The following is a 26,887-nucleotide window of genomic DNA, read 5'->3' on the forward strand; positions in this document are numbered from 1 at the left end:
CTTGTGAAGGGTAAAAATATCAGATGTACACTGAAACCATTATTGTACATCGGACTGACTCGAGAAAAACAAAAAACATTATTCACTGAGTGTTGCAACAGTTTCATCATAATCCGGAATAAATCACTTAAAAAACAGAAAGTCAGGGATCAAGTACTACAACTAAAAAACACTTCCCCTACGGTTAGAGACTTTTCACTGTGTAGAAACCTACACTGGAAAGCGGATGCGTGTTGTCATATTTTACCGCTTTTTTCTAATTTGATGGCTTGTTTTACATGCAAATATTATAGCTTCCAGTTGCTCAACAGTGTTAGATATTCTTTTTTAATGATGCTCCAAATGTTGTCACCTGGTGAAAGGTCTGGACTGCAGGCAGGTCTGTTCATCACCGGGACTCTTCTACTGTGTCGCCATGCTGTTGTACTCAGTAAGTGATTTAGCACTGACTTTCTGAAACATGCAAGGCCTGTCCTGAAAAACACACTGCCGGGACGGCAGCATATGTTGCTGTAAAAACTCTATAAGCCTGTCAGTACTGATGGGAACTTTCCAGATGTTTAAACTGAGAATTCCATAGACAGCGATTCAACTCAATACAGCCAATCTTTTTGTATATAAGAATTTTTGGGGACCCCTAAAGAAGTCTTACTTTGATCCAAAGGAATCGCAGCTGTGTTTTAATCCTACTTTAAACAGTTTTTGTTCGTGGAGGTTTCATTCATGAAGCATAGAAATGATATGTAGGCATGAACCTCTTTGCATTTGTTACAGCTAAATTTCACAGTTCTGTTTTGTAACCGCAGCCTGAGTTCACTACGACAAGCTTTATTTTCTCTCTCGCCACAAGGTCATCCTGCATCATTAAACTGAAGGCCGCTGCAAATCTGGAAGATTGATTTTTTTTATTTGTTATTTTTCCCTGCCCACTTGCTCTTCCTTAATAAATTCACTGAGATGTTTCTCCTTTACCCTGTACATGACATGCTGGAATAGTAAATACATCAATACCTCCCCTGTAGAATGATGATGAGTATATTCGGTTTGCTGCAGAAACAGGTCCACCACCTGATTCTTACAAATTTGCACTTTGAAAGCAATTCCCGATCACTGCTATGCTCATTAACGCATTCTCTATTTTCTATCCAGTAAAATGATCAGATACTGGAGCTTTTGTGTTTCCTGACTTTTGTTGCCCCTTTTAGCAAGATGAAATTGTTCAAAGGGACAGAAAATTCTTTGCTGTGCAAGATAATGATAAATATGTTACTTCCTTTTGACCCACACTAAAACAATATAATACTACATCTGCTTTTCCTCTTGCATAATCACAAGAATTGTAATTTACATACATGCCCATCCTATTGTCTGTCATCTTAGCAGTGCCACTCTAAGAAATGAGTGACTTTAGGTACTTTAAAAGCATTTTGATTGTAGAACTTGTGCACTATTAAGCTACTTATGTAGAAATATAACATTTTTTTTTTTTTAAAGTTGACACTTTTTGCTTTAAAGTATTCATTGAGTACTATAAAGTACTCATTTTCCACAGTGATTTTATTTGTGAGTAAATATTCAGATCTCAAAGACGCCAAGAAAACAATTCCAAACCCGTTATGAGCTGATATTTATTACTTTCCCTTAATTAACTGCTTTATTATTCATTCAGTTATAGTTTAAGAGTTACAGCACAGAGGAGCCATTTATATTTGATTAATTTCAAAGATTTCAGAAAGGATGCACATTTTAATGTATGCTAAAAACTGCTGCAATGGAAATATCTGCAAATTGGATTAAATATTCTACATGTGGCCAGTTTATCAATAAGACAGAGAAACTGCACCACTAAATCTTTATTTTTATTACACCCTTCTCCGTGTGCAAATTTAAGAAACAGGGTTACACAGATAAACAGAAAAGAGAGGCAGGCGTGAATGACACAAGCGTGAAGGAGAAAGCGGGTTTCTTCTCGTCTTCAGGTGGACGCTCTGTTAATCGTCTCCTCCACAGATGGCCTTCACACACTCACACTGGTCGCCCGACAGATCTGACTGGAGGACACATCAACACAAGCAAAGAGTCAAGCATCCAAAAGCACATCCCACGTTCGGTCTGGACCACTGCAGTTTTTTTTTGTACCACACTTTTGTTCTGTTTTTTGTGTCAGCGAGATCAGTGAATGTGCAGCAATGCCTGTGAGCCAAAACTTTGATTGCAAGAACAGAAACTCCACCCACCTGTTGTTCAAACCTTCAAATCAGAATAAATAAGCTTAAAGGAACGATCGTCTTAAAGACAGAGGAGCTAAAACAGCTTCAGGCAGAGGGTGAACTGAGGGGCCCAGGACAAGATATTATACTGGATTATTTTAATCTCTGAATCATGGCAAACTACTCTAGTACAGTCCAAAAAAAGTAAAATATGTTGGTGAAGCAGGCAAAACAGACCACCTTTAACTTCTTAACATGTGCCAGGGCATCAGAAAAGTGTCCAATGTAACCACATGATGAATAAAAACAGTTTCAGAAGACTTTCAAATCAACTCTCGCACACATTTCGGCCTTAGAGATTTTGCATTAATAGATCCATTTGTTATATAATTTCATATAAGGGGGCAATAATGACCCTGACTGGCCTGTCTCAAGCTCTCTGTGTTTTCAGGGGGACAGCGGTGTCAGAGAAAACACTGCATTAAAAAAATTATAACACTTTTCTGCAGTGAAGCATGGTGGTGGAATCATCATGATATAGGACGACTTCTTAGCAGGAGGAACAGGGAAATATTAGGAAATGATGAACTGCAGCAACTTGAGGCACTTCCTGGTGCCTCTCCAGCTCCAGGAGAAGATGAACTCAAATCTGACTGTCCTTAGGTGTTCTACAGAAACTCTGTAGAGTATCTCAAAGATAGCATATAAAGTTTGGGGGGATCTGACAGGAAGAAGTTGATCAACTGCCAAAATCCAGGTCAAGCTGGGAGTTGTTAAGTAGTTAAAAAAGTTAAAAACATATCGTCACTATTTAATTCTGACCAGAATTGACAGCAAATGTATCCAGTAATATTACAGTCACAGCACAAAGTGTGAAAAAGATCAAAGGCTCTGATGCTTTCTCAGGAAACTGTAAAACTGGTCTGTTTTTTAAGTATCTGGGCCAAGTAACACTTGGTGTGTCAGAAGAAGCCTCAACTCCTCCAGGAACTCCTTACAGGCCAAATCGTCTTCTGCTGTATTTTTTTTTTAACATGATAGAGAAATGACCGGCCAAGGATTTTACCTGGTTACAACCTGTTTTTCCTCATGCCATGTCTTGCGTTTTGGCCAAACAGTCTAATCTTATGTACTCATTTTTATACATTATATATATTATATTGTATGTATATATATTTTATACATACAAGTTCTTTGAAATCCAGTAACAGCTTTAATATACATCTGAGAAAGCATCACTACATGTGTGGACTCACTCCCTGCATCTCTCTGTTTTGAGATGCGCTTGCATCTCAAAACAGAGGATAAAAATAAAACATATAAAACAAAAACAAAACATATAAAAATAAAACATATAAAATAAAATAAAACATATAAAGCAAAAAACATAAAATAAAACATGCCTCTCATGCTTTATTTGTTTCATGAAGCAGTAAAATTATATGAGCAGTAGTGAAGCTTGCAAAGGAGGCAACTGGACTGCTTTAAGTTTGTGAAGATGTTTCACTTCTTACCCACGAAGCTTCGTCAGTTCTAAACACAAACAGCAGCGTGTCCCAGGTATTTAATCCCCGAGAGAGGCGGTCATTTACCTAATATTGATCATCACATGAGCCAAGCTGTGAAAAAAGACCTGGGTCATTATCTTTGCTGGGGGTTAAGGGTCAAACCACTGTAAGACCTTGCTCCACCACATCATGTGACCTTTTGAGGTCACCTTAGGCGAAACTACACAGGAGAAACACAACAGCCAGTCCATAAAAGCACAGATGTAAGATAAATATAGATGAGCCACGTCAACAGGATGATGTAATCTTAAGATCCCTTTGCAGACACTACACACTCACACCGTGCCTCAGGTGACCTCAATAGGTCACATGACAGGGCGGGGTAAGACATCACCATGGTTTCGCCCATATGCCTGAATTATATTTGAGTGGGAAAGCTGAAAGCTTCCACACAACCTGATGTGAGAAACGTAACCATATTTGGGGTTGATGGAGCCAACAAATAATGTGTGGCCTGCTCAGCACCAGGCTTTACTAAGATTTCCTGCAGAAATCTCAATCAGGCCTTAACCCCAGTGATAGTATTGACCCGCGACCTTTTTCACACCTTGGCTCACGCGATGACGCACATGATCAATATCAATAGGTCGACGAGAACCTCGGAAGAGGAAAATCTACATGAGGGGTTAAATACCACCTTTTGTGGCGAAGCAGTCCAGCTGCTTTCTTTTTCAGGCTCTTAAGACCTCCATGACCTGGATAACACAGACAGATGTGAGCCACAGTCGGCTGCCTGTTCAGTCCTTGTGCTCCGGAGCATCTCCTGCTTTTTATGTGACTCCAACCAGAAAATCAGAGAAAGATATTCATGATGCGCCCATGGCTTGCATCAAATAAAACACAAGCGGCTTCATGAAAACTTAACTGCATAATTTACTGGCATAGAAACATCAGCTGTCTTTATATTTGGCTCTGATGATACAACTTGTAGGTAGCGTCTCTTTTAATCTCCAATGAATTAAGATGTCGCTCTTTCTCGGACTTTTGGAATCTGACGTGAAGAACTGTTGCAACACTTTCTGATTTCTCCAGTGATCCAGCAGATGAGTCATTTTGTGTCAGTACTCTCTTTGTGTGTCTCTGAGGGCCTCCAGACTCATTTAATTATTCAAACATATTTTGGTTTGCAGATATCAGAGTGATTCTCCAAAGAGACCCGAGCTGCCGTTACTGTACGTCAGTGAAATTAAACTTCAAAGTCTGATGACGTGTTAAACCTCAAAGAGTGAATTAACAGAGGCCAGTATGAGACGGATCAAGCTCATTCAAGTTTAGCTTCAGAGTGCATAGAAGGCCTCTGATCGTGCTCGAATTTATTATCAATTTATGTTGCTGCAAACTGTGGATCCCTGAGATGAGCTGTACTGGAGTGAACCCAGTTCAGCGTGGCTATGGTAGCATCAGGTGGCTTTATTCAGACTTCATTTATTGAATCAATAGAATTCAGAGTAAAAAACTGAAAAAGTGGCACTAAAAGTTAAAAATCTCATTTCTCACCTGAATGGCAGAGAGCAGCGAGTGTTCGTAGAGTTTCTTGAACTCGGCTCTGATGTCCAGCAGGTCGATCTCAGACCGGCTCACCATGATCCGGTTCAGAGTGGACTCATCAGTTCCTGCACCCTGAATACGAGATTCATTCAGTTAACTTACAAAATATATTTAAGCACAAGGTGGTAAATGAATCCAAAACTAATTACGTTCTCTCTGTAACATTAGTTTGTGTATTTTATTTTTATTCTTTTTATTGTGTTTTACTGGTCCGGCCCATTTGAGATCATACTGTGTGTTTTTTCCACAAACTAAAAGGAGATTAACAGGCCTGTTTAAAGGGTGGGTGGCCATAAAAGGCAAGGAGCTAAAAAAGATGATCAAAGGATGAACTGAGTGGCTGGGTGAGTGGTTTGAGGTCAACATGCTGGTTGTGTTGTGCACCAACTATCAAGTTACCACAACCCCATCACACCTTATACTGGAAACTCGAAATGAAAAACTCTGCATGAGCGCTTATACAACAGGAGAAGGACTCAAAACGGTTTTTCCACAAAGTCTCTGGAAAGCTGTTTAAGGATCAGGGAATCTCTGAGCTCCTGTACAACCACATATGTGCTCTGAACCCTGCCAGCACAAACAGAGACACGAGAGGCCAAACTGACACCAAAGCGCAGCCGCTCCACGAGGGTGTAAGGTATGAAAGGATTATTTTTAACTTATGCAATGTTACCCAGATAATAAAATAAGCAGAACAGATCCACTTTAAATGCCGAATACTGTTTGGTAATAAAACACATGTCTGATAGTCTATTAGTCACATGTGCATACTTTTTATATGATACTTGATAAATTGGTAAATGCACCAGATGGAATTAGTGTGAAACAATAGTGACTGCAGGACAAAACTTGTGTTGTAACTTAAATTAAAAACAGTGTAATCACCTTCATGCTCTCATGCAGGAGTTCTGCAAAGTAACCTGGTACGCTCTTCACACATTTCACTGGAAAAGGAATTAAAAGGTTTGAACAGAATAAAAAAAATCTAAATCAAGAGTTTTAAACATTTTACAAATTATGCTGAAAAAACCTCCCACAGCTGACCTTGCTCACATTTTAAGGCACCGTAATGATGCTGAATAAACTAGAAAGAATGTCAAAGAGAGAACTACAAAGTGTACTGAGGGGGAAAACGTATAAAAGTAAATCCAAATTAAACTCATAACCCAAAAATAAACAGAAAATGTTAAAGTACTGACGTAACTGAGAGCTACCAGATGAATAAAAGGAGAATCGTTAAGATTTAAAGCTGCTGCAACATTTTTCCACTGTGTGTATTTGGACACCACCATATTGAGTTTCTACATGAGTTTGTCCACATATTTTTAACTAACCACTAACCCCGACCCTGCAGATCAGCTTACCAACAGCCACGAGCAGGTTCTCCAGGTCTCCTGACATCTCCCCTTCAATGCTTTGCTGCAGGGTCTTTCCACTGATGTTCTTGTATTCAATCACAGCTGCATAAAAAGAACCAAATCGCTTTATTATTGTTTCTTATTGGGGGAAAAGCCTTTATAAAACACACGATGTGACATACTTTGTCTCAGGTGAGGAATGCTTTTTTTGCAAAGGATTTCAATGAATTTAGATTCGTCGGTGCCCCACTTCTTCTCCCCGGCATTGTAAAGAGTCTGAGCAGAAATACAAACAAAGCTTTAAATACATACATGACATAAAGAGAACAGCACGTATGACACACATGAAGAATACCCCACCTTGGCGTCTTCTCTTGCCTTATTAACATCCACTGTGGTGCTCTCATCCCGCTTACCCTGAAAACGAGAACAAAAGCAAAATCAGTTTGAACCATTTCAGAGGAAATTAGAAGCCAGGTAGTGCTAATAAAAATCGCTTGATTAATTTGTCATCAGCCAGTGCGAGCACCTCCTCCTGCAAGCAGAAGTTTTGGCAGTTTGTTGGCCTTCAGCTCTCAGACAAATGCCACATTCTTCCCAGGGCTGGATGATTCAGCGATTTCACCCTGAGGTCTGACTGTGATGCTCACAGAGACTGAAGAACTATGTCTCAGACTCTACAGGACTACATCACGACACGGCTTAGGCTTGCTGAACACCACCTGAACAAAACACAAGATTTCTGGAACGATGTCCTTTTGACGGACAAGACCAAAGTGCAGATGCTTGTCCATATTGCACAGCACCACATCAGGACAAATCCAAATGCATCATGTGAGCACAAACACCTCATACCAACTGTTAAGCATGGTGGTGGATTTCTGATGATTTGAGCTTGTTTTGCAGTTTCTGTTTTGCAGAAAAGAATCAAGCTGCTGTAATGGCCCAGTCAAGTCTAGACACCAATGCAATTGAAATTACTTCAGGTTATTGGTGCTAAAGCCACTGAATCATGTGGTCTACTTAGCGTTTCACAGTTCAGTATTGTTCAAGTTTGTCACATAAATAATGACATTGTGGAATATGTTGCTGTTCATCTGAGCTTTAGCTAATTAATTTTAAAAAGACCAGATGATTTAAAAAAAAACAAAAACGTCTTAATACATAAAACTCTTGAATTGCGTTTGCTTCTCGTGTAACAAACCAGAGCCAGGAGGAGCAGCGCTTTGGAATAGTCTCCCGAAACTTCACTCTCCAGGGCAGCTGTCAACTGCTTTTTGGTTTCTGGGGAGGGAAGATACGATAGACGATGCTGATGTTAGAAAAACTATCACAAAACAGACTAATGTCTGTGGTAGATTATTTTGCTGCTGTCCAGCATGGGTAAGGTATATTTTGTTCTTGTGACTAAAAACATATTAGTTTTAAAATAATTGCCAAAAAAAAAAGTATCAAACGTAACTTTTACCTTTGAAATAGACGTCACTGAGATCTTTAATTTGTTGGTTAGATCTGGAGGCAAAGATTTCAATCAAGACTTTGTCTTTGGTTCCAGCTCCCTGCAACAACACGCAGTATTACTCAGCTACAGTGTATTCTTTACTCTTTAGTCCTACATATCAGTCAATCAAGAAAGCAATCAATGAATTTCAGTACCGATAAGTCCAAAGGTTTTTAAAGAAATAACAAGAAGTAACAAGTACTTTTCACTGAAACTCTCAATATAAAGCACAAAGGGATGTGGATGCAAGTGAAGGAAACCAAAATAAAGCCGCAAAACAGCAACTTTGCAACATCTGACACAAAAAACACGTCACAGAAACTCAAGGAGGCAGGTGGATTATTGTCAGAGTCTACGATCAAGAGGTTTTATATCAATCGCAATGACAGCCTGAAGTCTTGAACACACATTTCCTCCTTTTTAATGCCCAACAGGCCTTTACTGCAGCAACTTTCAGTTGCTATTTGTTTGTGGGCCTCTTTGCCTGAAGTTTAGTCTTTAACAAGTGAAATGCTGAGTTGGGTTAAGAAGTTAAGACTTCTTTGCTTCAATAAACTCCTGGGTTGCTCTGGCTGTATGTTTTGGGCCATTGTTCATCTGTATTATGAAACGCCGCCCAGTCAGTTTCACTGCATTTAGTTGGATTTGAACAGACAGCAAGTTTCTGAACACCTCAGAGTTCTTCTTCTGAGGCTGCTTTTGTCCTGTGTCACATCATCGATAAACACTGGTGTCTCAGTGCCACTGGGAGCTGTGCACGCCCAAACCAAACCAGCTCGTGCTTTGGATCATGAGCGGTTCCATGCCATCACTCTGGTAGAGGTTGATCTTGGTTTCATCTTTCCAAAGAATGTTTTTCCAGATCTCTGCTGGCTATTTTAGATGTTTATTACTCCAGTCTAGCCTTTCTATTCTTCAGGGTTATGAGTGGCTTGCACCTTGCAGCGAACACTCTGTATTTACTTTCATGCTGTCTTCTCTTTATGGTACACTGGATATCGATACGCTGACCTCCTAGAGAGTGCTGTTCACTTGCCTCAATGTTGTAAAGGGGTTTCTCTTCACTATTGAAATGATTCTGCGATCATCCACCACTGGTGTCTTCTGTGGACATCCAGATCCCTAAACAAAAGCTGAGGGTCTACACATTATGTCCATGTCCATTATAGAACTATAATTGAAAGATCTTTCAGTAAACAGGTAAAAAAAAAAGAGCAAATATGTATGGACATAACTGTATTTAGATAATGAAACCGAGATAAACTGAAAAGAAAAGCATGGAGGAGTGAAACAGCTCGTGGTCAGAGCTCACCATATCATCTCTGAACCATGTTGGTGAAAATGTTGCACCTTTGAATAAACAGTGGTGTTTATTAATGTCTGATGTCTACAGGGTTGCACTCTCTGCTCAGATTCAAACAAACGCTGCAAAACTGATCCCACTGAGCTTCACAGTGCAAATGGATAATGACCCGGAGCGAAAGGCAAAAGCAACCCGAGAGAAACGAGATACTCTTCAATGGCCAAGTCAGTCACCTGATGCCAACTCAGTAGAGCAGAGGAATGCAGTTTATGGATGTGCATGGATTCTAGACTCCAGGTAGGCATTTATTGCAAAGGATTTTAATCCAAGTATTAAAAATAATTCTTAATTTAAAAATGATGTTAGTTTGTCCAGTTATTTTTGAGCCCATCAAAATGTGCTTGATGGCTGCACTCTGGTCAGCTAGAAAACAACTTCAAGGCAGAATTCATTGAGAAATGTCACCTTCATGGCCCGCATTACTTCATGGCAGTCGTACTCAGCAGGAGGAGTGACGAGCGCCACGAGCAGGTCCTCAAAGTTCCCGCTGGTGTCCCCTTTCAGGTCCTTCACTAATGTCTGTGAGTTAAACACAGCCCAGTGAGTTTTCAGACACTAGCACACATGATCCTGCAGCATTAAACCACACCCATGTAAATACCCACAGATCTCCACCCTGTAAGCTAAACAGAGACTTATCTGGCTAAACACATAAAGCATGACATTCACCTGTCATGAAAAAGGAACTATTTGTGTTCAACACAGAGGTACACATGCCATCAGGCAGACAGCATTCATGTTATTATAAGAATGCAGAAGCTGCCTGATGTTTGCATTTCCAAAAACAGTGAGGTCCAATTTCTTTAACCCCCGCTGTTCTACAACTCTTTTCATTATCATTTATTTTTTTAATGAACATTGACATCGATGAACTATTTCTTAGCCTGTTCCTTCAGAATAAGATGCAGGTGCAGTCTTAATAAAGGAAACAGATTTGTTTTCGTACTCTGCTGGTGGCCTTTTCATAAGCTTTACAGATGAGCTGTCTCTGAGCGCTGCTTCTGGTGGTCAGAATCTCAATCACAATCTTCTCATTCGTGCCTGAGACAAATGAAAAGCAAAGAGTCAGACTGATAAACACAATAAAAGGAACAAGGAACGCAGCGTGTTAACTGTGCTAGCAACCTTCAGGTTTAATCTAATAATCACCTCAATTTGTAAAGTTTACTTTATCAAAAATGTATTGATAGTACTTTCAAATGACGGAAACATGACTGTGTGCATTCGTACCAAGTCCTTCAAGGGCCTTTTTCAGAGCTGCAGCATCCTGCTCTGCATCAAAGTTTGCTTTGGGCTTGATGGTTCCTCGCTCTCCACTCTGAAGAGCACAGATACATTCACCTGTCAGCATTTATTTTGCTCTTTTATGTAATTTCTGTAATCATAAGCCCTTCGGTGACACCTGACGCGAGGGTAAAGGCTTAGTTTGACCTACTTTTGCTGAGAAAGAGGAAGGAGCATCCACGAGGCTTTCCAAGTCATCCTGCAGAGCACGTTAAATAAGTCAAACCCTTACTGAAATAATAATAATGATGATAAAAAACACAGGACATGTCTTACCCATAAAGATCCCATGATGTCTGCAGATAATTTGTCTGCAAAACAGCAACAGCACATTCACTAACTGTCTTTATATGCTGTAGCGTTAAACATTGGCTTAAACGTGAACATTTTATGTACAATGAGCTTATGCACTATTCTGTAAAATTCACCTATTAATCCATCAGTCCCTGAAAATACAGGATATTGGAGTCTTTGTGGGGTGTTCTTATTTTCTCATGTTTGCTGCGATACCTCAGTAAAGCATATGATTGAAAACCATTGCCCTGTTGTCACATCTGGGCTTGTCTATATGAATATCTGCTAAACAGAAAGCAAATAAACCCTTCAGCCTGTGATACTTCTTATTACTGGAGTCACACAGTTTACAGAGAAGCAGCTCCAGCAGGACACTGAGCAAACTGATTAAGATAAAGACTGGAAATGGAGATAAACTGTAAGACTAATAAGGAGTTCAGGAGAGAAGTCACCATCTCTAATCAACTCTAAATGAACAGTGTCTAATGTGCTGCAATGAAAGACGATAAATAAATGAGAAAAAGCTCACCTAGATTTCTCTCTGAACCAGAAATTTTACCTGCTGCACCTCCTGGTTACCTGCAAAAAACAACGAGCTACCTGAAAAGCAAACCGGCCACTCCCAATCTCTACAAGTGACTGCACAGTTTTACAGTCATTGGCCTACAGTCAGGTGATGCCTTCAGGGACTACTTGTACACTTCATGATCTGCAGCAGAAAGCCTTCTAAATAAACCAACAAACCATCTTTAATATTGAACCTAATAATTTGCCTAAATGATATCATGACTTTGCAAAGTAAAATATAGAAAAAAATAGTTTTAGTCTTTATCTGTTTGGTCAGATTTTTTGGTCAATTTGAAAACTCCCACAGTGGGAACTAGTTTAACCTATCTCCACTGGAGTAACTGGTTTAGCAGCACTGGGATGTTTATTCATTAAACGTGGAGCATAAAAAATAACACAGTAAGAAAACTACAATCTTAAAAAGACAAAGGAGGAAGCAGCAGCTGGTTTAAAGGGATCTTTACATCACGGAGGTCTTTTTCTTCTTTTATACTTTTTCTGTTTGAGCTTTTTAAAATCTGCAAAAATAATAAATTACTATAAAAAACAATCAAACAAAATTGCACAATATCCTAGAAGCAGGAAGCAGAATAAGAAAGAAAGACAGCTGCAGAGTAGAGTACACGGTGAGATCTAACCCAGTGTCTTTGGTGAGTAGACGGGTGTTTGCCTCTGGTGTGCAGGCCGCTGTCATCAGGGTCCTGCTGGTGTTGAATTTGGAGAGTAATAAATAAGAGGCTGCTGTTATTCTTATACAGCCGACCTCCTTCTCATACAAGTATGAAGTTATTTGGTGAAGTGTTTAAAAAAAAATAAAGGATATATTTTCCTTTTCGATTTCAAACTCTTTTAGTCACTCAAGTAAATTTAATGACATTTCTACATGCTAAGACAAACCTGGCGAACATCAGTAAAACTCACTTCATCTTTATTGACTAAAAATATGTCACAGCAGGTAATTGCTGCCATCTCTGTCCTTATTTGTCACAAACTTACTGTTCCAGTGGTGGGCGCTCATAATGATGTCAGTATATACACAAACACAAGTAAATCCCTATGAGCCAAAGGTTTGCCTTAAACACTCAGTTTGAATTTCTAACATGGTGATTGCAGGCAGACAGTGCTTTGAGCACATGCTGTTCAAACCTGTGGTTTATGAGGGCCAATGAGAAGAAACGTGGCTTAAAGCATGGTGGTCAAATATACAGAACGGAGCCCAGGACTGGCCTGACATAAAGGTTCAGCCCACTGGATCATTTTGGGAAATGTAAAAACTGCAAATCACACTTGTGTCTCTTTTACAGCAGCCTCACTTATGAAGAGGTTGTGCATGGCCTGAAACGCTGCACCAGTAGTGCTGTCATGAAAAAAGAAAATTCAGCTTCATTAAGTGGAAAATCTGGACCTCAACAGGTTCTAAAATTATTTAAATACAACCTCAGGTGAACAATATATAAATACACTGTGTCCTCAACCCCAGTGAAATGCTGTGATGGGACAGTGAGAGAGTTGTGCATAAATCAGGGCCTGCAAACATCAATGAGCTGAACCAATGTTGTACAGAAAAGTGAGCCAAGTTCCTCCACAATTATGTGAGAGACTCATAAAGTCACTCAGAAAACAACTACTTCAACTTACTGCTGCTAAAAGTGGTTCTCCAAGAATTTAAGCTTAATCTTTGTTAAGTATATAAGTTAATAGTATAGGCTCATGTGTTGTTGTTCATTTGAGTTTGTATTTATCTAATTATAAAGGAGGATTTTTACTTTCTTCTTTGTGACCATAAGTAAATTATAAACCACTAAACTGCAAAAAAGGGACGTTTTTCTTAATTATTTGTACTTCATTTAATACCAGATCCCATTACTTACAAAGTAAGTAAGTAATGGGACTCTTTTTTTGTGAATTCATGACCTGCTCCTAACTCTAGCTCCTAACTTTTTGCATTGATTTCTGAAAGTGTTGGCCAACAGAGGAACAGAACTCAAACACATTTTTACAGTTGCAATTATTTTCATCACCAGTTTTATAACAAACATGTTGTTAAACTCATTCATACTCAAACAACTGAAATACTTTGCAGTTTTTAGGTTTTAAAATGTTATTGAGGAATAGCTTATCTTAAAATCAAGTAGCTGTATGTGGCTCATAAAGTCAACTGCATTGGATCCCTGCCTTAAACAGAAAGGAGGTAAGATGGCTTGTTTCCGACAGAGGATGAACTGGCCTTTGTATAATGGATTATTATGAACTGTGAATCATGCTAAGCTACTCAAGCAGAGTCCAAGAACAAAATGTGGTTTAATCTTTAAATTTATGGTTCATTAGCAGAATCTAATAGTAATAAATAAAAGTTAAATCAAAAACTTGCTGAGTTTCAGATTATTTTTTATTACTAAAAAAAGGCACCAAATACAGGCATCAGTATTGATAGCATTGTTGTCATTTTCCACAAAATGATAGCACCAAAAACATAATGTCATTCCCATAATTCCCCACTCCCGTGTAGTTTGATAGGCACACAGTGGGAAGATGACAGGAGGTGGGATCAGCGAGAAAGACGCATCACATGAGAACAAACGTGTTTTTCTTCAGCAGTGCACTCGAACCAGTGTCATACACTTAAAAAAATAATACAGGTACATCAGTAGCTGAGTGGTAACATAATACATCACAGGAGGGTAACATAAAAGTACATAAATGAATACAAATAATTATCTGAGCGATGTGAGAAAATGGATTCTGTGTCTTTGGGCAGAACAAAGGCAGGTAGACACGTATCTCCTATAAGTGATTATTTTCATTAGGACAACAGTAAGGCTGAAGCAGTCGATCGTGTGGACGGGATCAGTGAAAATCTACGTACACTGTCACAGAAAAAAACAAAAACTTTGGGTGATTTATTCTGAAATTCATGAGGAAAAATACTGCATGGCACTTAATATTGGCAGCTGTCAGAGCACAGTACAAACTCAAAAATTAAGAACTGGTGTTGAGCAACGTGACAGTACAAATGTCTCTAAGTAAGGCTTAAAAACAGGTTTATTTTTTTTAAATGCAAATCCTGCTAATGAAGGCAGAAATAACAAAAGAGATGGCATAATTGCACTTGAAAAGGTTGTCATTCATTTTTGTTATTTACACTCATTCATTCTCGGGCGATAGCAGCACACCGGATGTGCCAAACACTTTAACAGCAGCTGTAGCTCGTGTAGAGGTTTCTCTGAAGGACGTTTCTTTTTCGTGGAGCCAGAATTTTGATGTTTAATTCATCTGCAGAATCACTGAGCAACACTAGTAATACAAGGGGGGATCAGAAAGTTCCAGCTTTTAAGCCAAAAAACCCCAAAACATGAAAACATTGCTTTAAATTTGTCACATTAAAGGTCATCTTCTAGAGAAGCCCTGATTTGAACACAAATAAACTCGTTATCCTCAGGTATAGAATTCAAAAATCCCTCAGTGAAGCAGATAATTCAGAGACGGTAAACCTCTGCCATGAGATGGAAAACTGAGGCCCCTTCATGGAGCCAGGGCAGGATGGGATGGCCTGGAGTCTTGATGATGGCTCCAAAAGCGAGTCAAACCCATCGACCTCCATGCAAAAATGCCCACCTTAACAGCATTAAAAGCACATTTTCAGCCTTGCTTCTATTGGTAGTTTACATTTATAATAAGATGCCAATTATTTTGTGTGTTTTTGGATATTGGAATTAAGGGCGTGGCCACAATAACTGACAGGCGTCCTGACACAAGCCGCTCTCTTTGTGTCTTTGTGAAGCCTTTTGATGATCATCTGATGATGAAACAGATGATTTAACTCCTGATATGTGCGATGTGGTTCAGACCAGAGGAGAAGCTGAGGAGGTTTGGAGACTGCCTACCAACTATTGGAGGTTTACTGGGCACGCCCAAAACTAATTGGAGAGATCCAGCTCAGGAACACCTCAAGACCAGCAGGAGGAAGTGGGAAGTGTTTCTGGAAAACCTGCTGCTGGTGACGAGAGCTGGGTTTTTATTACGTTCCTTTGCATTTAAAGAAAACAGCTCTTCATGGCAGGAGCTGACTGTTTGAACTGTGTGTATGTGGAAAATGGTGAATGTATTCAACAATCAGGCACTCTTTTCCTCAACAACAGGGCTGCTAGCACTACTGCTACTCATCACAAAGTTGTAGTCTTACTGTGAAGTTGGGGTAGTTGCATGAGCATCCGGGACTGCAGCACTGACAGTTTATGGTTTGGAACAGAAGCACTTTTCTCATTGACTGTCTATTCTTTTTCCTGGTCGACCGGCAGACGGGTCATTGATATTTGACCTACAGTCAATGGATTCCAACAATTTTCCAACCATGCTGCATTTCTAGAGAACACGGCAGAAATGCAGGCGCACGATGCCCACATCCACCCAAGGGTGGAGGATCCATCCATCAGGAAATACATGAACAGCACGTAGTGATGTAGCAGGAGCTCGGGGAGCAATTTTAAAATAAAGATTTGGCTATGCTCCAGAAGATGATCTTGAAAGGGAGACATTTAAAAGGCCTGTTCTAGGACTTTCTGATCCCATCGTTCATCTGAAGGAGGACTCCTACACTGGCTCCCCCTCCACAGCAGGGACATGAATAGCAGTGACGTGAATAAATGCAGCAGAAAGAGTTTTTTTTAATGTGTTTTTTTTTCTTACAAAAACAATCACCAGTGTCTGAGCTACGGCTCACCGTTTTGGTGCTAAAAAGGTTGCAAATGTCAAGTAACACAGTAATGAAATGAACACAGTTTGAGGTGAAGTTTGGCTGATCAGATGCAGATGTTTTGGCTGTTTCACACAGCTGTGTGTTTTATGGATTCCTGAGGTAGCCCAGTCGCCTGCGCGTCACACTCTTCCCTTTTTCAACGTGGTATAAAAATACATTAACCTCTCATTCCATTAAGTACAAACTTTCTTTTAGAAAATACCTTTTTTTAAATTCCACTTTCACCTTTTCCTCGCCTTCCTCGTCACGCGTTTCAGACCTCAGTGCCGTCGTTGAGGTTGTTGTGGAGTTTGACCTCCAGGTTGACCTGTTTGACCTTGGCCTTGCTGTTGGCCTCCTGGTTGCGGTTCAGGACGTTGATGTTTCTCACCGTGCAGTGCTTGGTGCCGAAGTTCTTCTCCACACACTTGTCCATGCACACCTCCACTTTGGTGTTGAGCGGATACTCCTCGTAGATTTTTGGTTCCTTCTTCTTGCTCTTCTTCTTGGCCAACCGTCGGCAGCGGCGGAACAAGAAGCAGGAGGCCAGCAGGACCAGGACCAGCAGGGTGATGGCGGCCACACCTCCCCCCACGGAGCTGCCCACGTGGGCGTTAAAGGTGGGGGAGGGCCCGGCTTCCAGGTAGAGCGACTTCATGTTGGTGCCGTTCTTTATTTGATCTCCTTCGTTGTCGTAGATGAGCGACTCGTCAAGCGTCAGCCGGCCACTGCGATCCACCAGGTCACGTTTAGAACGGCTGAGCTGATACGTCACAGAGCGCTGAATCCTGGGGTTGGACCGCGACTCGGGGCCGATCACATAAATTACCTGCAGGTACCACTGGTGCCCCGCCTCCACCTGTCAATCCCCAGAAAGAGAGGATCATGTTAGCTGCACAGTTTGTTGTAAAGTAAATTCAGTGTTCACGAATTATTATGTAGAATATGCAGATCAATAAATCTGGACCCATCCAGCTGGTCTACGGCGCCCCAGAGGTGGGAAGTAACAACGTACAAATACTTCATTACTGTACTTAAGTAAAATTTCCAGGTCTGCATACTTTGAGTCTTTATTTTTTTGACAACTTTTTACTTACACTTTAAAAACAAATATCTCAAACTATCTACTCCTTACATTTTTAACACAGGCTCGTTATTTTAAGTTTAACACATTGAGGGACGTTTTTATTTCCCAGCACTGCACAGCTTCAAACATCAACATGAATTAAATTAAATGGGCTTCAAACTAACTGAGAGGGGCAGGATAACAAAGACAATCCTATTGATGCACTGGTGATTATGACACACAACAAGATGAGAGAGATGCATCTAACTAGACCTACAGAAGAGGAGTGAGTGCAAAGAGTGTAATGTTTTTTATGTGGCAGGTAATTTCAAATGAAACTCTAAAGATAGCTTAACATATATTAGCAAAAACAAACTATTTGTGTGACATCGGTCATAAAATGTGTCTGCTGCTGTTTTTCACAAGGAGAGAAAAGTGTGAGCGCTAACTTCACTCAGAACGATGTAAGAAAGACAGGACAGGAGAGAAATAAGAGGTTAAATTTCAAGGTAAGAACAACTCAGTGACATTTGATGAACTGGATAATTTTATCATTCATTTTAGAGCTTTTTTGACAAGATATTGTTTCCATACATGATATGTTGCCAAATTATTTTTAAGTATACTAATTTTTTGTTTTTCACAGGTTGCATGTAAACACTAGGCAGCTCAGTGCAGGCTACACTGTTTGCAGCACTGTGGTAAAACTTAGGGTAGTGAGTTATGTTGGATTGGTGCAGAGCAGCTGTGGCGTTCATGGTCTGTGCAATATTTTTGGCTCATGTGCAAGTATGTGGGTCCCAGTCTGTTTCAATGTTTCTTACACATACACCATGTATATAGTTTCACTCACATATATGTATACATATACACTGCTTTTTATTTTTTTTATTTATTATATATTCTTCCCCCTTTGTTGTATATTGGTTTCTCTTCTTCTTACTTTTGCACCTTTGTGGTCCAGCTACCCAATTTCGCTGTGCAAGAAACTGCACAATGACAATAAAAAGTCTCTAAGTCTCTAAGTCTACTGCAGTTCCCACACCCACTCTTTTTGTGAATGTTGCGAGCCTCCTTCTACACGTTGGTCAAGCTAAGATATCTGAACAGTGGATAAGAATTCCTGTTCTGTATGCGGGTCACTGTTTATGAATGCAAAAGCTTAAGGAACGCTAAACTGTCAGACTTCAGCATTTCAAGAAATTTATATTTACCAGCTTTTGATATCAAACTTTCATCACTTGCCCACAGATTTCACGTATTCTGTTACAATATAACTGATCTTTCATAGCCATATCAAAAAGGTCTATCTGCCATACTTCTTGTTACTGATTGAGATTTTATCAAAGTAACTATTTTAAGCATCTCCAAAAGTTCAAAGCTGCTGTGGCTCATTGAACAAGAAGTCTTTACTGTCTGGACTAAATCTTTATTACTTTCTTGTAATCAAACTTACATATTAACTTAACAGCATATTAACAGCTACTTCTCACATCAGATATATATACACATACACACAAACACACTATTGCTGTGCTAGACAGCGCTGTACCACATGTGCGGTTTCTGATTCCACACACCTTGTAGAGCGCATCAACCTTCATCGTGAAGCCGTCTACACCTGGCATGGCCGTCATGGACTGCAGCTCTGGGATGTCTGAGGCAAAGTGAGCCTCGAAAGGAACGTCGTGGAAAAATCTGTCACAGACATCGGGCTGTTTACGATCCTGCAGAGGAAACATGAAGAGAAGAAATGATAGCACATGTCCAGAAACACTGTAGTCTCTTTCTTCAAATCAGAAAACTTTAATAAATCTGTACCAGCAGCAGGAAGCGATGTTTGAGGTGTTTGTTGGGTTGAATGCAGCCGTACTGCGGCCCCTCGTTGTACAGAGTCCCCGTGGGGTCGAAGAAGGGAACATATCCGTCCCTGCCAGTGCACAGGTAAACCTTCTCCAGCTGCAGTTTGTAGGCTGCGTTCAGGTTCTGCTCAGGGTTCCACAAAACCCTGCCGTACAGAGTCTGACCTGCAGGGGGCAGCAGAGGGACAGGTTTTCTGCTGTGTACTGAAGCGTTTACTTTAGGGAATTAGAGTGACTCGGTTCATACAATATTGTAAAATACAGTAAACAAAATTTGATTGTTTTATTACATAATGAAAACATGTTTCTGTATATAATAGTAACGGAAAAGTATGAGTAATGTGAGGAAATATATTTTGTTAAATTAGTAATCATGTCCACTATTGAATATTAAAAAAAACACAAAAACAGATCAGCATGTTGTTTACATTTTAAAGATAAATGCCTCTTACTGTATAAAAAAACCCCAAATTAGTACAATAAATATTCATTATTTATTAATATTAATAATAAAATAAAACAAAAACAGCTGATTCTGAGGTGGTCAGACTCATTTTTCGTGGAATGACTTTTACATATATATATATGTATATATATGTACCCATGGAGAACGCTCCTTTGTAGTCCATCTCAGCCATCGACACATCAGCAGTAGCCGGGTCCATCATGAACACCTTCTCATTGTTGCACAGCTGGAACTCCGTGTTGAGCGAGTAAACCACAGGAACAGGCCTGTTGGTTTGTTGGAAGGCAATCGGCACCAGAAACCTGTGGGGAAAAAATTTTGTTCAAGCTCCTTATGCAGTAAATCTCTATGAAATTAGTTTGGAATCTTGTTGGATTTAAATAAGAGAACTAATTTGAGAAACTGTCTGCGGTAAATGTCTGCAGCTGTTTGGTCGTACTTCTCTGGAGCGTGAGCTGTGCAGGACAGCTGTTTGTCACCGGGATCGATCCACGGCTGAGTTGGCTGAACAGTGCAGGGGACCAAGAAGACTGTGTACTCTCCAGAATAGTCCTTCCTGTTCAAGAAAACACAAAATTATTACTATCCCATCATCATGGGAGGTCAACACGACCTGAGCCTATAGGCTGGTTATGAATGAATGTACTGACCTGCTGTAGGAGCTGGTAGCCCTCCACAGCTGGTACGGTGAGTCAAAGGTTTGAGCGCTCCACAGCAGCTGGATGTCAAACTCGATGCCTCCGAGGTGGTCGGGGGCCATGAGGCGGGACTTGTGGCCCGGCAGGGTGTGGTGCTCAAGCACAAACTGACCTGGAGGGAGAATAACAGCAGGGGGTTTGATTTTTAGTGTAAAAAAAAGAAAGAAGAAGAAGAATATATCCTGCATCCTATTTTTGCACACCTCATAAGGCTTTGCGGTCTAAAGGCACCGCAATACCATTTGAACAGGCACAGTAAAGCCCTCTGAATGCAGTTCTACAAACACAGCGAAAACCTGAAGCTAAATTTAAAAATAACAAATGTTTGACCATAAAGGCTAGAACTGTGTAGAACTGTGGGATAAAACTGAAAACCTTAAATTGTCAGTTTAATTTCCTCTCTCAGTGGCCTCCTCATTGCTGTAATAAAAGATGGATTTACATTGATTTACCTCGATCACAGACTGCTCTCTCATTAGCTTCCATTTCTTGTATCAATAACAATATTAAGGCAGACATAATAATTCTATGCAGTGCTCTTAGAACGTGTGTTTGTGGACTGACCTCTGAATTTGGCGTGAGTTTTAAACTCAATTACCAGCCGACCGTCTTCCCTGATATAGATCCTGATGATCTGCAGTCTGGCTGAGAGGACGCTGTCAGTCTGGATACCTGCAGACATGAAAAGCCAGCCAAAGAAAACCTAAATTAGAGCAGAAGTACATCACTAATAATTTCTTGAATAAGAACTTGGATACTTGGAAACAGTCTTAAATCTTAAATGATTTATTTCTACAATGCATTTTCATCATTATCCCATTTTTCAGAAAGGAAATAAACATTGTTACCCTGCACAATGAAAGCAAAACTACAATGTGAAACCAAAACACATCCCGCTATATGTTTACATCCAGGACTGTGGACAATAATAAGGTGTGCAGAGTTCATAGACATAAACTCATGACCTGTCCTCCAGAGCACGGTGTCATAGAAGAAAGAGAACTCCATCTCGGTGTGATGCTCCAGAGAGGCCCAGCCTCTCGGGGCTGTGACGTAGATGTAGGAGACATAGAGAGGAACCTGCACCGTCAGGAAGGACTGAGCAGAGTCCCGAACCTGGAAGAATAGCAGCAGCCTTTAATGTTAATTCTCTCAGAGGGTCACAGAGAACTTTCTTCTGTTTGTGAGGACTTTACACACAGTACAGAGCATTATTTCACCATCAAATAGATGCACTATGATTACATGATGGACGTCCACATCCCAACACAGTCACGGTCCCAGGTTCTGTTTCTGGGGCTGTCTACATGTACCCTATCCTGCAATCACTCCTGTGCATATTTTAGACCTTTCTCATGTCAAATGCCTTTTTCTGTGCCTCCTCATCTCCTCTGTTCTCCCGCCTGTAACCTGAAAATCAATCAGTCCGACATTGAGGACTGAGGAGAAATATAAACCCATCGAAGTGCTTTAACCTGCATTTGTGCGCACAGACACTTCTTTAGATCTTTTAATAGTATGAACTGTAGATGATGATATTCAATGTGCTTGCAGTTTTATGTTGAGGAAATTATGAAAATTGTTCCACAGTTTTTTGGGAGGTTTTTTTTTTGCAGATTGTTGAACCTCTGCCCATCTTTACTCATTAGAAACGTCCTGTGATGTTCTTTTTACACCCAGTCTGTTACTGACATGTTGCCAGCAAATCAAAATCACTTCCCAGCCTTCTGTTGCTCCTGTCTCAACTTTTTCGAGGTGTGTTGCTGACATCAAAATCAAAATGAGCTTAAGTTTTCCATAAAGTAGTGAAATGTGTCAATTTAAACATGCGATGTGTTTTCTATGTTTTATTGAGAATGATATGGGTTTAAACAATCAAGAATGCACAGGTGTGTCCTCTGCAGGGGTGTTTTTCCATTTAAATATAAAAACCAAACTACAGCTGCACTGGCAGCTGTGTGAAATGTCATAGGTTACTGAAAATGAAGCTCCTTGATCGCCTCCTTCACTTGGGTCTCTGGAGGGAGGGACTAAGACGTGAGGAGCGAAGTCGATGATGTGCAGTCTGGGGATAGTTTAGTCAAGACATCTGTTTTCTGCTCCCAGTGGTCTTCTTGTATTCTTCTTGTTTTTGTGTTACGCTTTTAGATTCCTTTATGAGTAACCTTTTTCCCCCTCTATCTCCCCCATTTCATCTTCTTCACCTTTGCTGCCACTGAGTTTTATAACTGATTTTTAAAATCAATTTTTTTTGTTTTTGCACGTTTCTGCACACATAAATAACTCTTCCATAACAACTGATTCAATTTATCAAGAAGACTGAAAACATTGTGAAAAGCGACTGTTTTAAAAGCTCTGCCTTTGACCGTCCTACGCACCTGGAAGTCCGCGGTGACTGAGCCCCCGCACACGTCGATGAGTTCTGTCATGTCGTAGTAGGCATCGAAGGTCCAGATGCAGCTCTTCAGGTTGAGGTGCTTATAGAACTGGAGGCTCTTGCCCTCGCGGACGTTGGGGTTGAACTGGTAGGGGCGGTCGTAGCCGGGCCCCAGGGAGATGCTGTCATACGATACATCATCGAGGAAGCCCGACTCTGAGGAAGAGTGTTGTCAAAGAAAAGTAAGAAAACTACACATCTGGTTTAATAATTATTTTTTAAATCGATCAGGAAATCTTGCAAGCATTGATTAAAATTGGCTGCCTACAAAATATTAAACCACGAGAAGATGAAGCTGACTGCAGCAGAAAATTAAAGAATTTTAATATGGTGGTAATTCAAACGTGAGCCCTAGATACTGTAAATGGTTCAAATGTGGATCTAATCACACTGCAGCCTCCTGAAGATGAAATTTCCAGCTGTGAGGAGGTCTGTGTTTGTGTGACTGACCGGCGATCCCCTGAAGGTCTTTGAGGGTGACCAGGTTGGAGCAGACGTGCTGCTGCCTGTAGATCGACTCTGACAGCAGGAAGTGAAGGTTGTGCAGCGGCATGGTGGAAACCAGGGGGAGCATTCCATCCTGATGGGGGATCTGGACTGAGATGTGGATCCTAAACCGGGACATACAGAGAAGAGCAGAAATTAGCATAAACTCTTGGTGAAGATGCTTATCTGGTTTAAAAAGCCGCTACGGACCGGTTGGGGTGCTCTTTGTGCTTGACGTCTAAGTATTTGAGTGTGGCGATAAAGGATTGAGCCTGGAAGCCTCTGGCGGTGCCCGTGGTGACGGGTGTGTGGCAGATGGAGCCCTCTGTGCCGATGGTGGCGATGTTGCTCCTCAGCGGTGTTCCCAGGTGTCCAGCTTTGTCTCTGGCCTGAGCCACGCAGCGAACGTGGAAGCGCCGGCTGAAATAAATGCTGTCCAGAACCTGAGAGACACGAGAGTTTCCACACACAGGGGAAAATTTTTAAACATAATTTTATTGTCTTACTGCCAATAAATCCTATTAAATAACAACCTAATGTATTCGCCTCTTAATTTCAGATTTATTTGACTCCTTAGTTTAACTCACCATATGGTTGACGCTAGTATACGGGGTTGTATCTGTGACCGTCTCAAAGGGGGATCGGGCACCGCTGGTGTCAGTGGGAGCCGCCACTTCCCACGAGAAGTGAACTTGGGTCTGGTTGATTCCCGCCTCCTCACAGCGCTCCTTCATCACAGAGTACTTGGGGTAGTGAGGGTCACAGGGTGTGACACACACCAGAGGGTAACCTGGAGAGGGAGTCTTCTTGCTGCCCTCTTTGATCACCTCCTGGACATGATCGTAATCAGCGAGAGAGACCACCTGAGCAGGAAGGAGGGTGGGAGATCGTGTAAATGAGAGGAGTTCAGCTTTTACATTTCAAGGGGCTGGCGTACAAAACACAGTATGAGATGAGATTCCTCCTAAAAAGTCGTTTGGGGTAAAATCACCCACCATATAATATTTTAATGGCAGCTGAATAGATATATTCATTGCAAGTGGTTCTGGTAAATGCATAAGAAATGTAAAAGCCTATAAACAAGTGCCTGAGGGAAAATGCTGCCCACGTTTGCTGCTGCTTTTTTGGAGTTCTCTGAATATGTATTAGGGGAGAGATGTGCTTTTGCCAGGAGTGGAGACGTTTCAAGTGACAGGTTCTCTAAGTGCTGCAGAAAATAGACAAAAGATTAAGTTCTCAGCTGAATGCTAAAGTTCTCCTAAAGGCTGAACATATCCTCCACTTCTGCTATTCTACTGCTCCTGCTTCATGTATCCTCCAAGGTTCCTTACAATAGGCGTGGCAGGTAGGATGAGACTTCCTGCTGCCTCCTGATCCAGAATGGTCACTGTGGCCATTGTGATCTCCCCAAGCACTGCCTCCACTGGGTCATCAGGCCCAAGGACCAATGAGAAGGACTCGTGCCACTCTCTGTCCTCATTGGACAAAATCTCCACTTTAAAGAGGATGTGGTCCATGCCTATGGAGAAAAAAAAACATATTTACTCCCAGTAAAATCATCCCACTAACACTCTTCCCAAGTCCCAACGAGGAGCATTTTCAGCACTTACCCGGGGTGAATTTAAGCACTCGACTCTTGGGATTGTAGTCGACTCCAGATTGGGCCGATCCATCCCGGGTGCTGCAACGGATCTTGGACGTTCGGTCCAGATCTCCTCTGCGGATCACTTTGATGTTGAGCACTTCGATGCCATCTGGACCGGGAGGCTCTCTCACCTGAAAGGACGCCTGCTCGAACTCAATGGTGGGAGCTGGAGGAACGGGAGAAGTCTGACTGTCAATCATTTGCACATATAAAACTTTTAATCAGCTTCCAAAATAACAGGTGCATCCAATTAAAACTTATAGAACAGCGGTATAATAAAACCCACCTCCATTAAGGTTTTACTCGTTTTCTTTTTTTTTGATGGAAATAAATAAATACAAACATCAGGCACCAGGCGATAATTAAAAATGAGCCTGTCAGGGAATCAATTCGTGTCACATACATCTGTGCTTCGGGAGGATTTTTAAACATTATTTGTTGAAGTTGACCAAAAGTTGACCTTTGGAATACAAGCATGCTGATCCACACAGGTGTACACACGGGTGTTCACAGACGAGGACTACACCTTTCTTGGCTGCTGCCTCAAAGCACATTGTGCGCTGTCTATCTTGCGTGTTGCACAATATCGTTTATTATTTAGTATCTACTGATATCTACTGCTAGCTAGTTTATTGTGATGGTGCTGTATTTATTATGTTGCTCTTTTTTGTTTGTTTTCTCTTCTGTTTTTTTTTCCTCCATACAGGTGATCCAGGTGTTTTGTTTTTTTCTTTCTTCCCCCCCTTCTCACCGTCTCTTCTCCCCTCTGGTTTTCTTTCTCTCCCTCTCTTTCTTTCATTCTTTCTCCCTGTCCTATCCCCCAGTCATGTCTGTCCCGTTTGTAGCAACTGAAAATAAAATAAATTCATAATTATAATAAAGGTCAATCAAATGGACCAATATGGCAAGGCCATGATGATCCACTTGGTAAAATAAATCCGCTTGGCATCTTTCTTGGCCTTAAGACAACAATTCTGATGGCTAAAGATCCAAACGGGACACACAAAAAAAAAAAGAAAAGAAAAAAAAAAAAAAAAAGAAGTTGACCAAAAGAAAAAACGAGGAACATTATCTTAAAATTAGTTTGGAAATCAGGAGCAAGTTCAACATACTCAGGATATTTTATCCATACCAGGCTTCAGTTATTCTAACATCAGCAATTAGGCTGAGGGGTCACACACTCGAAAAAATTAGTGACGCATAGTTCAAAAAGTGCAAGTAGACTATGATATACCTCAAATATGCAGTCAACAGGAAACAAAAGGAATGGTGACGACGTTTTCATTGGTTATTAAATCTATATAAACCCATCACCCAGTAATTCACAACTTAGTTTTGAGAGTTTTGTTCAGGAACCATTTCAATATTCCCCAAAAAATAAAAATAAAAAAAGTGGGAATGTTTTTTCAAAATAAAAGTCCTCAGCTTCTTTCATGTTAGTATCAGATAAAGGATGTAAAATGTATATATGTAGCTCTTTTTATGATATAAAACCTATCATTATTCTCTGACAGCATATCAGTAAATCCTGTTTAATGTGAATCACATGGCGATCAAGCGCCTGCTTACCATCTTCATCATTGGTGATGGTTACAGTGACAATATCATTGGCTCCCACCATGGCGCCGCTCCAGTGGTCACTGAGCGGTGTACCAAGATGCACCTGAAACTCCTCCTCAGGCTCGAACACTGAGTCGTCAATGATGTGAACTGTGCAGTTTTTCACCTGGAAAATGCACAATCGAAGCACCCTGATGAGCAGAGTCTGAGAACAAGGACACAAACATCAGGTCACATTT

The 26,887-nt window shown here is 40.7% G+C and overlaps 2 protein-coding genes across 3 annotated transcripts in view; both read right to left on the reverse strand.

Annotated features, from left to right (window-relative positions):
- Nucleotides 1-1,610: 1,610 nt before the first annotated feature.
- On the reverse strand, nt 1,611-11,779 carry anxa3a (annexin A3a). Its single transcript, XM_080893133.1, has 14 exons — nt 11,656-11,779; nt 11,109-11,143; nt 10,984-11,031; nt 10,779-10,866; nt 10,495-10,589; nt 9,954-10,067; nt 8,153-8,243; nt 7,889-7,968; nt 7,045-7,101; nt 6,867-6,960; nt 6,691-6,786; nt 6,212-6,270; nt 5,276-5,398; nt 1,611-2,051 (listed from the first exon to the last, which is right to left on the reverse strand). Exons 2-14 carry the CDS (start codon nt 11,121-11,123, stop codon nt 1,992-1,994), a joined length of 1,020 nt encoding a protein of 339 aa, XP_080749259.1. The 5' UTR covers nt 11,124-11,143; nt 11,656-11,779; the 3' UTR covers nt 1,611-1,991.
- Nucleotides 11,780-14,064: 2,285 nt separating this feature from the next.
- fras1 (Fraser extracellular matrix complex subunit 1) overlaps nt 14,065-26,887 on the reverse strand; it is a 306,003-nt gene continuing 293,180 nt past the window's right edge. For both annotated transcript variants that reach the window (XM_080893736.1, XM_080893735.1), the window contains exons 59-73: nt 26,658-26,814; nt 25,054-25,254; nt 24,775-24,962; nt 24,031-24,306; nt 23,654-23,886; nt 23,408-23,568; nt 22,899-23,113; nt 21,486-21,636; nt 21,085-21,192; nt 20,473-20,632; nt 20,262-20,378; nt 19,958-20,124; nt 19,316-19,521; nt 19,075-19,221; nt 14,065-17,287 (exon numbers count right to left, since the gene is read on the reverse strand). In XM_080893736.1, coding sequence (XP_080749862.1) covers nt 16,703-17,287; nt 19,075-19,221; nt 19,316-19,521; nt 19,958-20,124; nt 20,262-20,378; nt 20,473-20,632; nt 21,085-21,192; nt 21,486-21,636; nt 22,899-23,113; nt 23,408-23,568; nt 23,654-23,886; nt 24,031-24,306; nt 24,775-24,962; nt 25,054-25,254; nt 26,658-26,814 — 3,072 coding nt within the window. In that variant the 3' untranslated portion in view covers nt 14,065-16,702. The remainder of the gene's footprint in view (nt 17,288-19,074; nt 19,222-19,315; nt 19,522-19,957; nt 20,125-20,261; nt 20,379-20,472; nt 20,633-21,084; nt 21,193-21,485; nt 21,637-22,898; nt 23,114-23,407; nt 23,569-23,653; nt 23,887-24,030; nt 24,307-24,774; nt 24,963-25,053; nt 25,255-26,657; nt 26,815-26,887) is intronic.

This window comes from Rhamphochromis sp. 'chilingali', assembly GCF_963969265.1.
Source record: "Rhamphochromis sp. 'chilingali' genome assembly, chromosome: 10".
In the NCBI taxonomy this organism is placed as follows: domain Eukaryota; kingdom Metazoa; phylum Chordata; class Actinopteri; order Cichliformes; family Cichlidae; genus Rhamphochromis; species Rhamphochromis sp. 'chilingali'.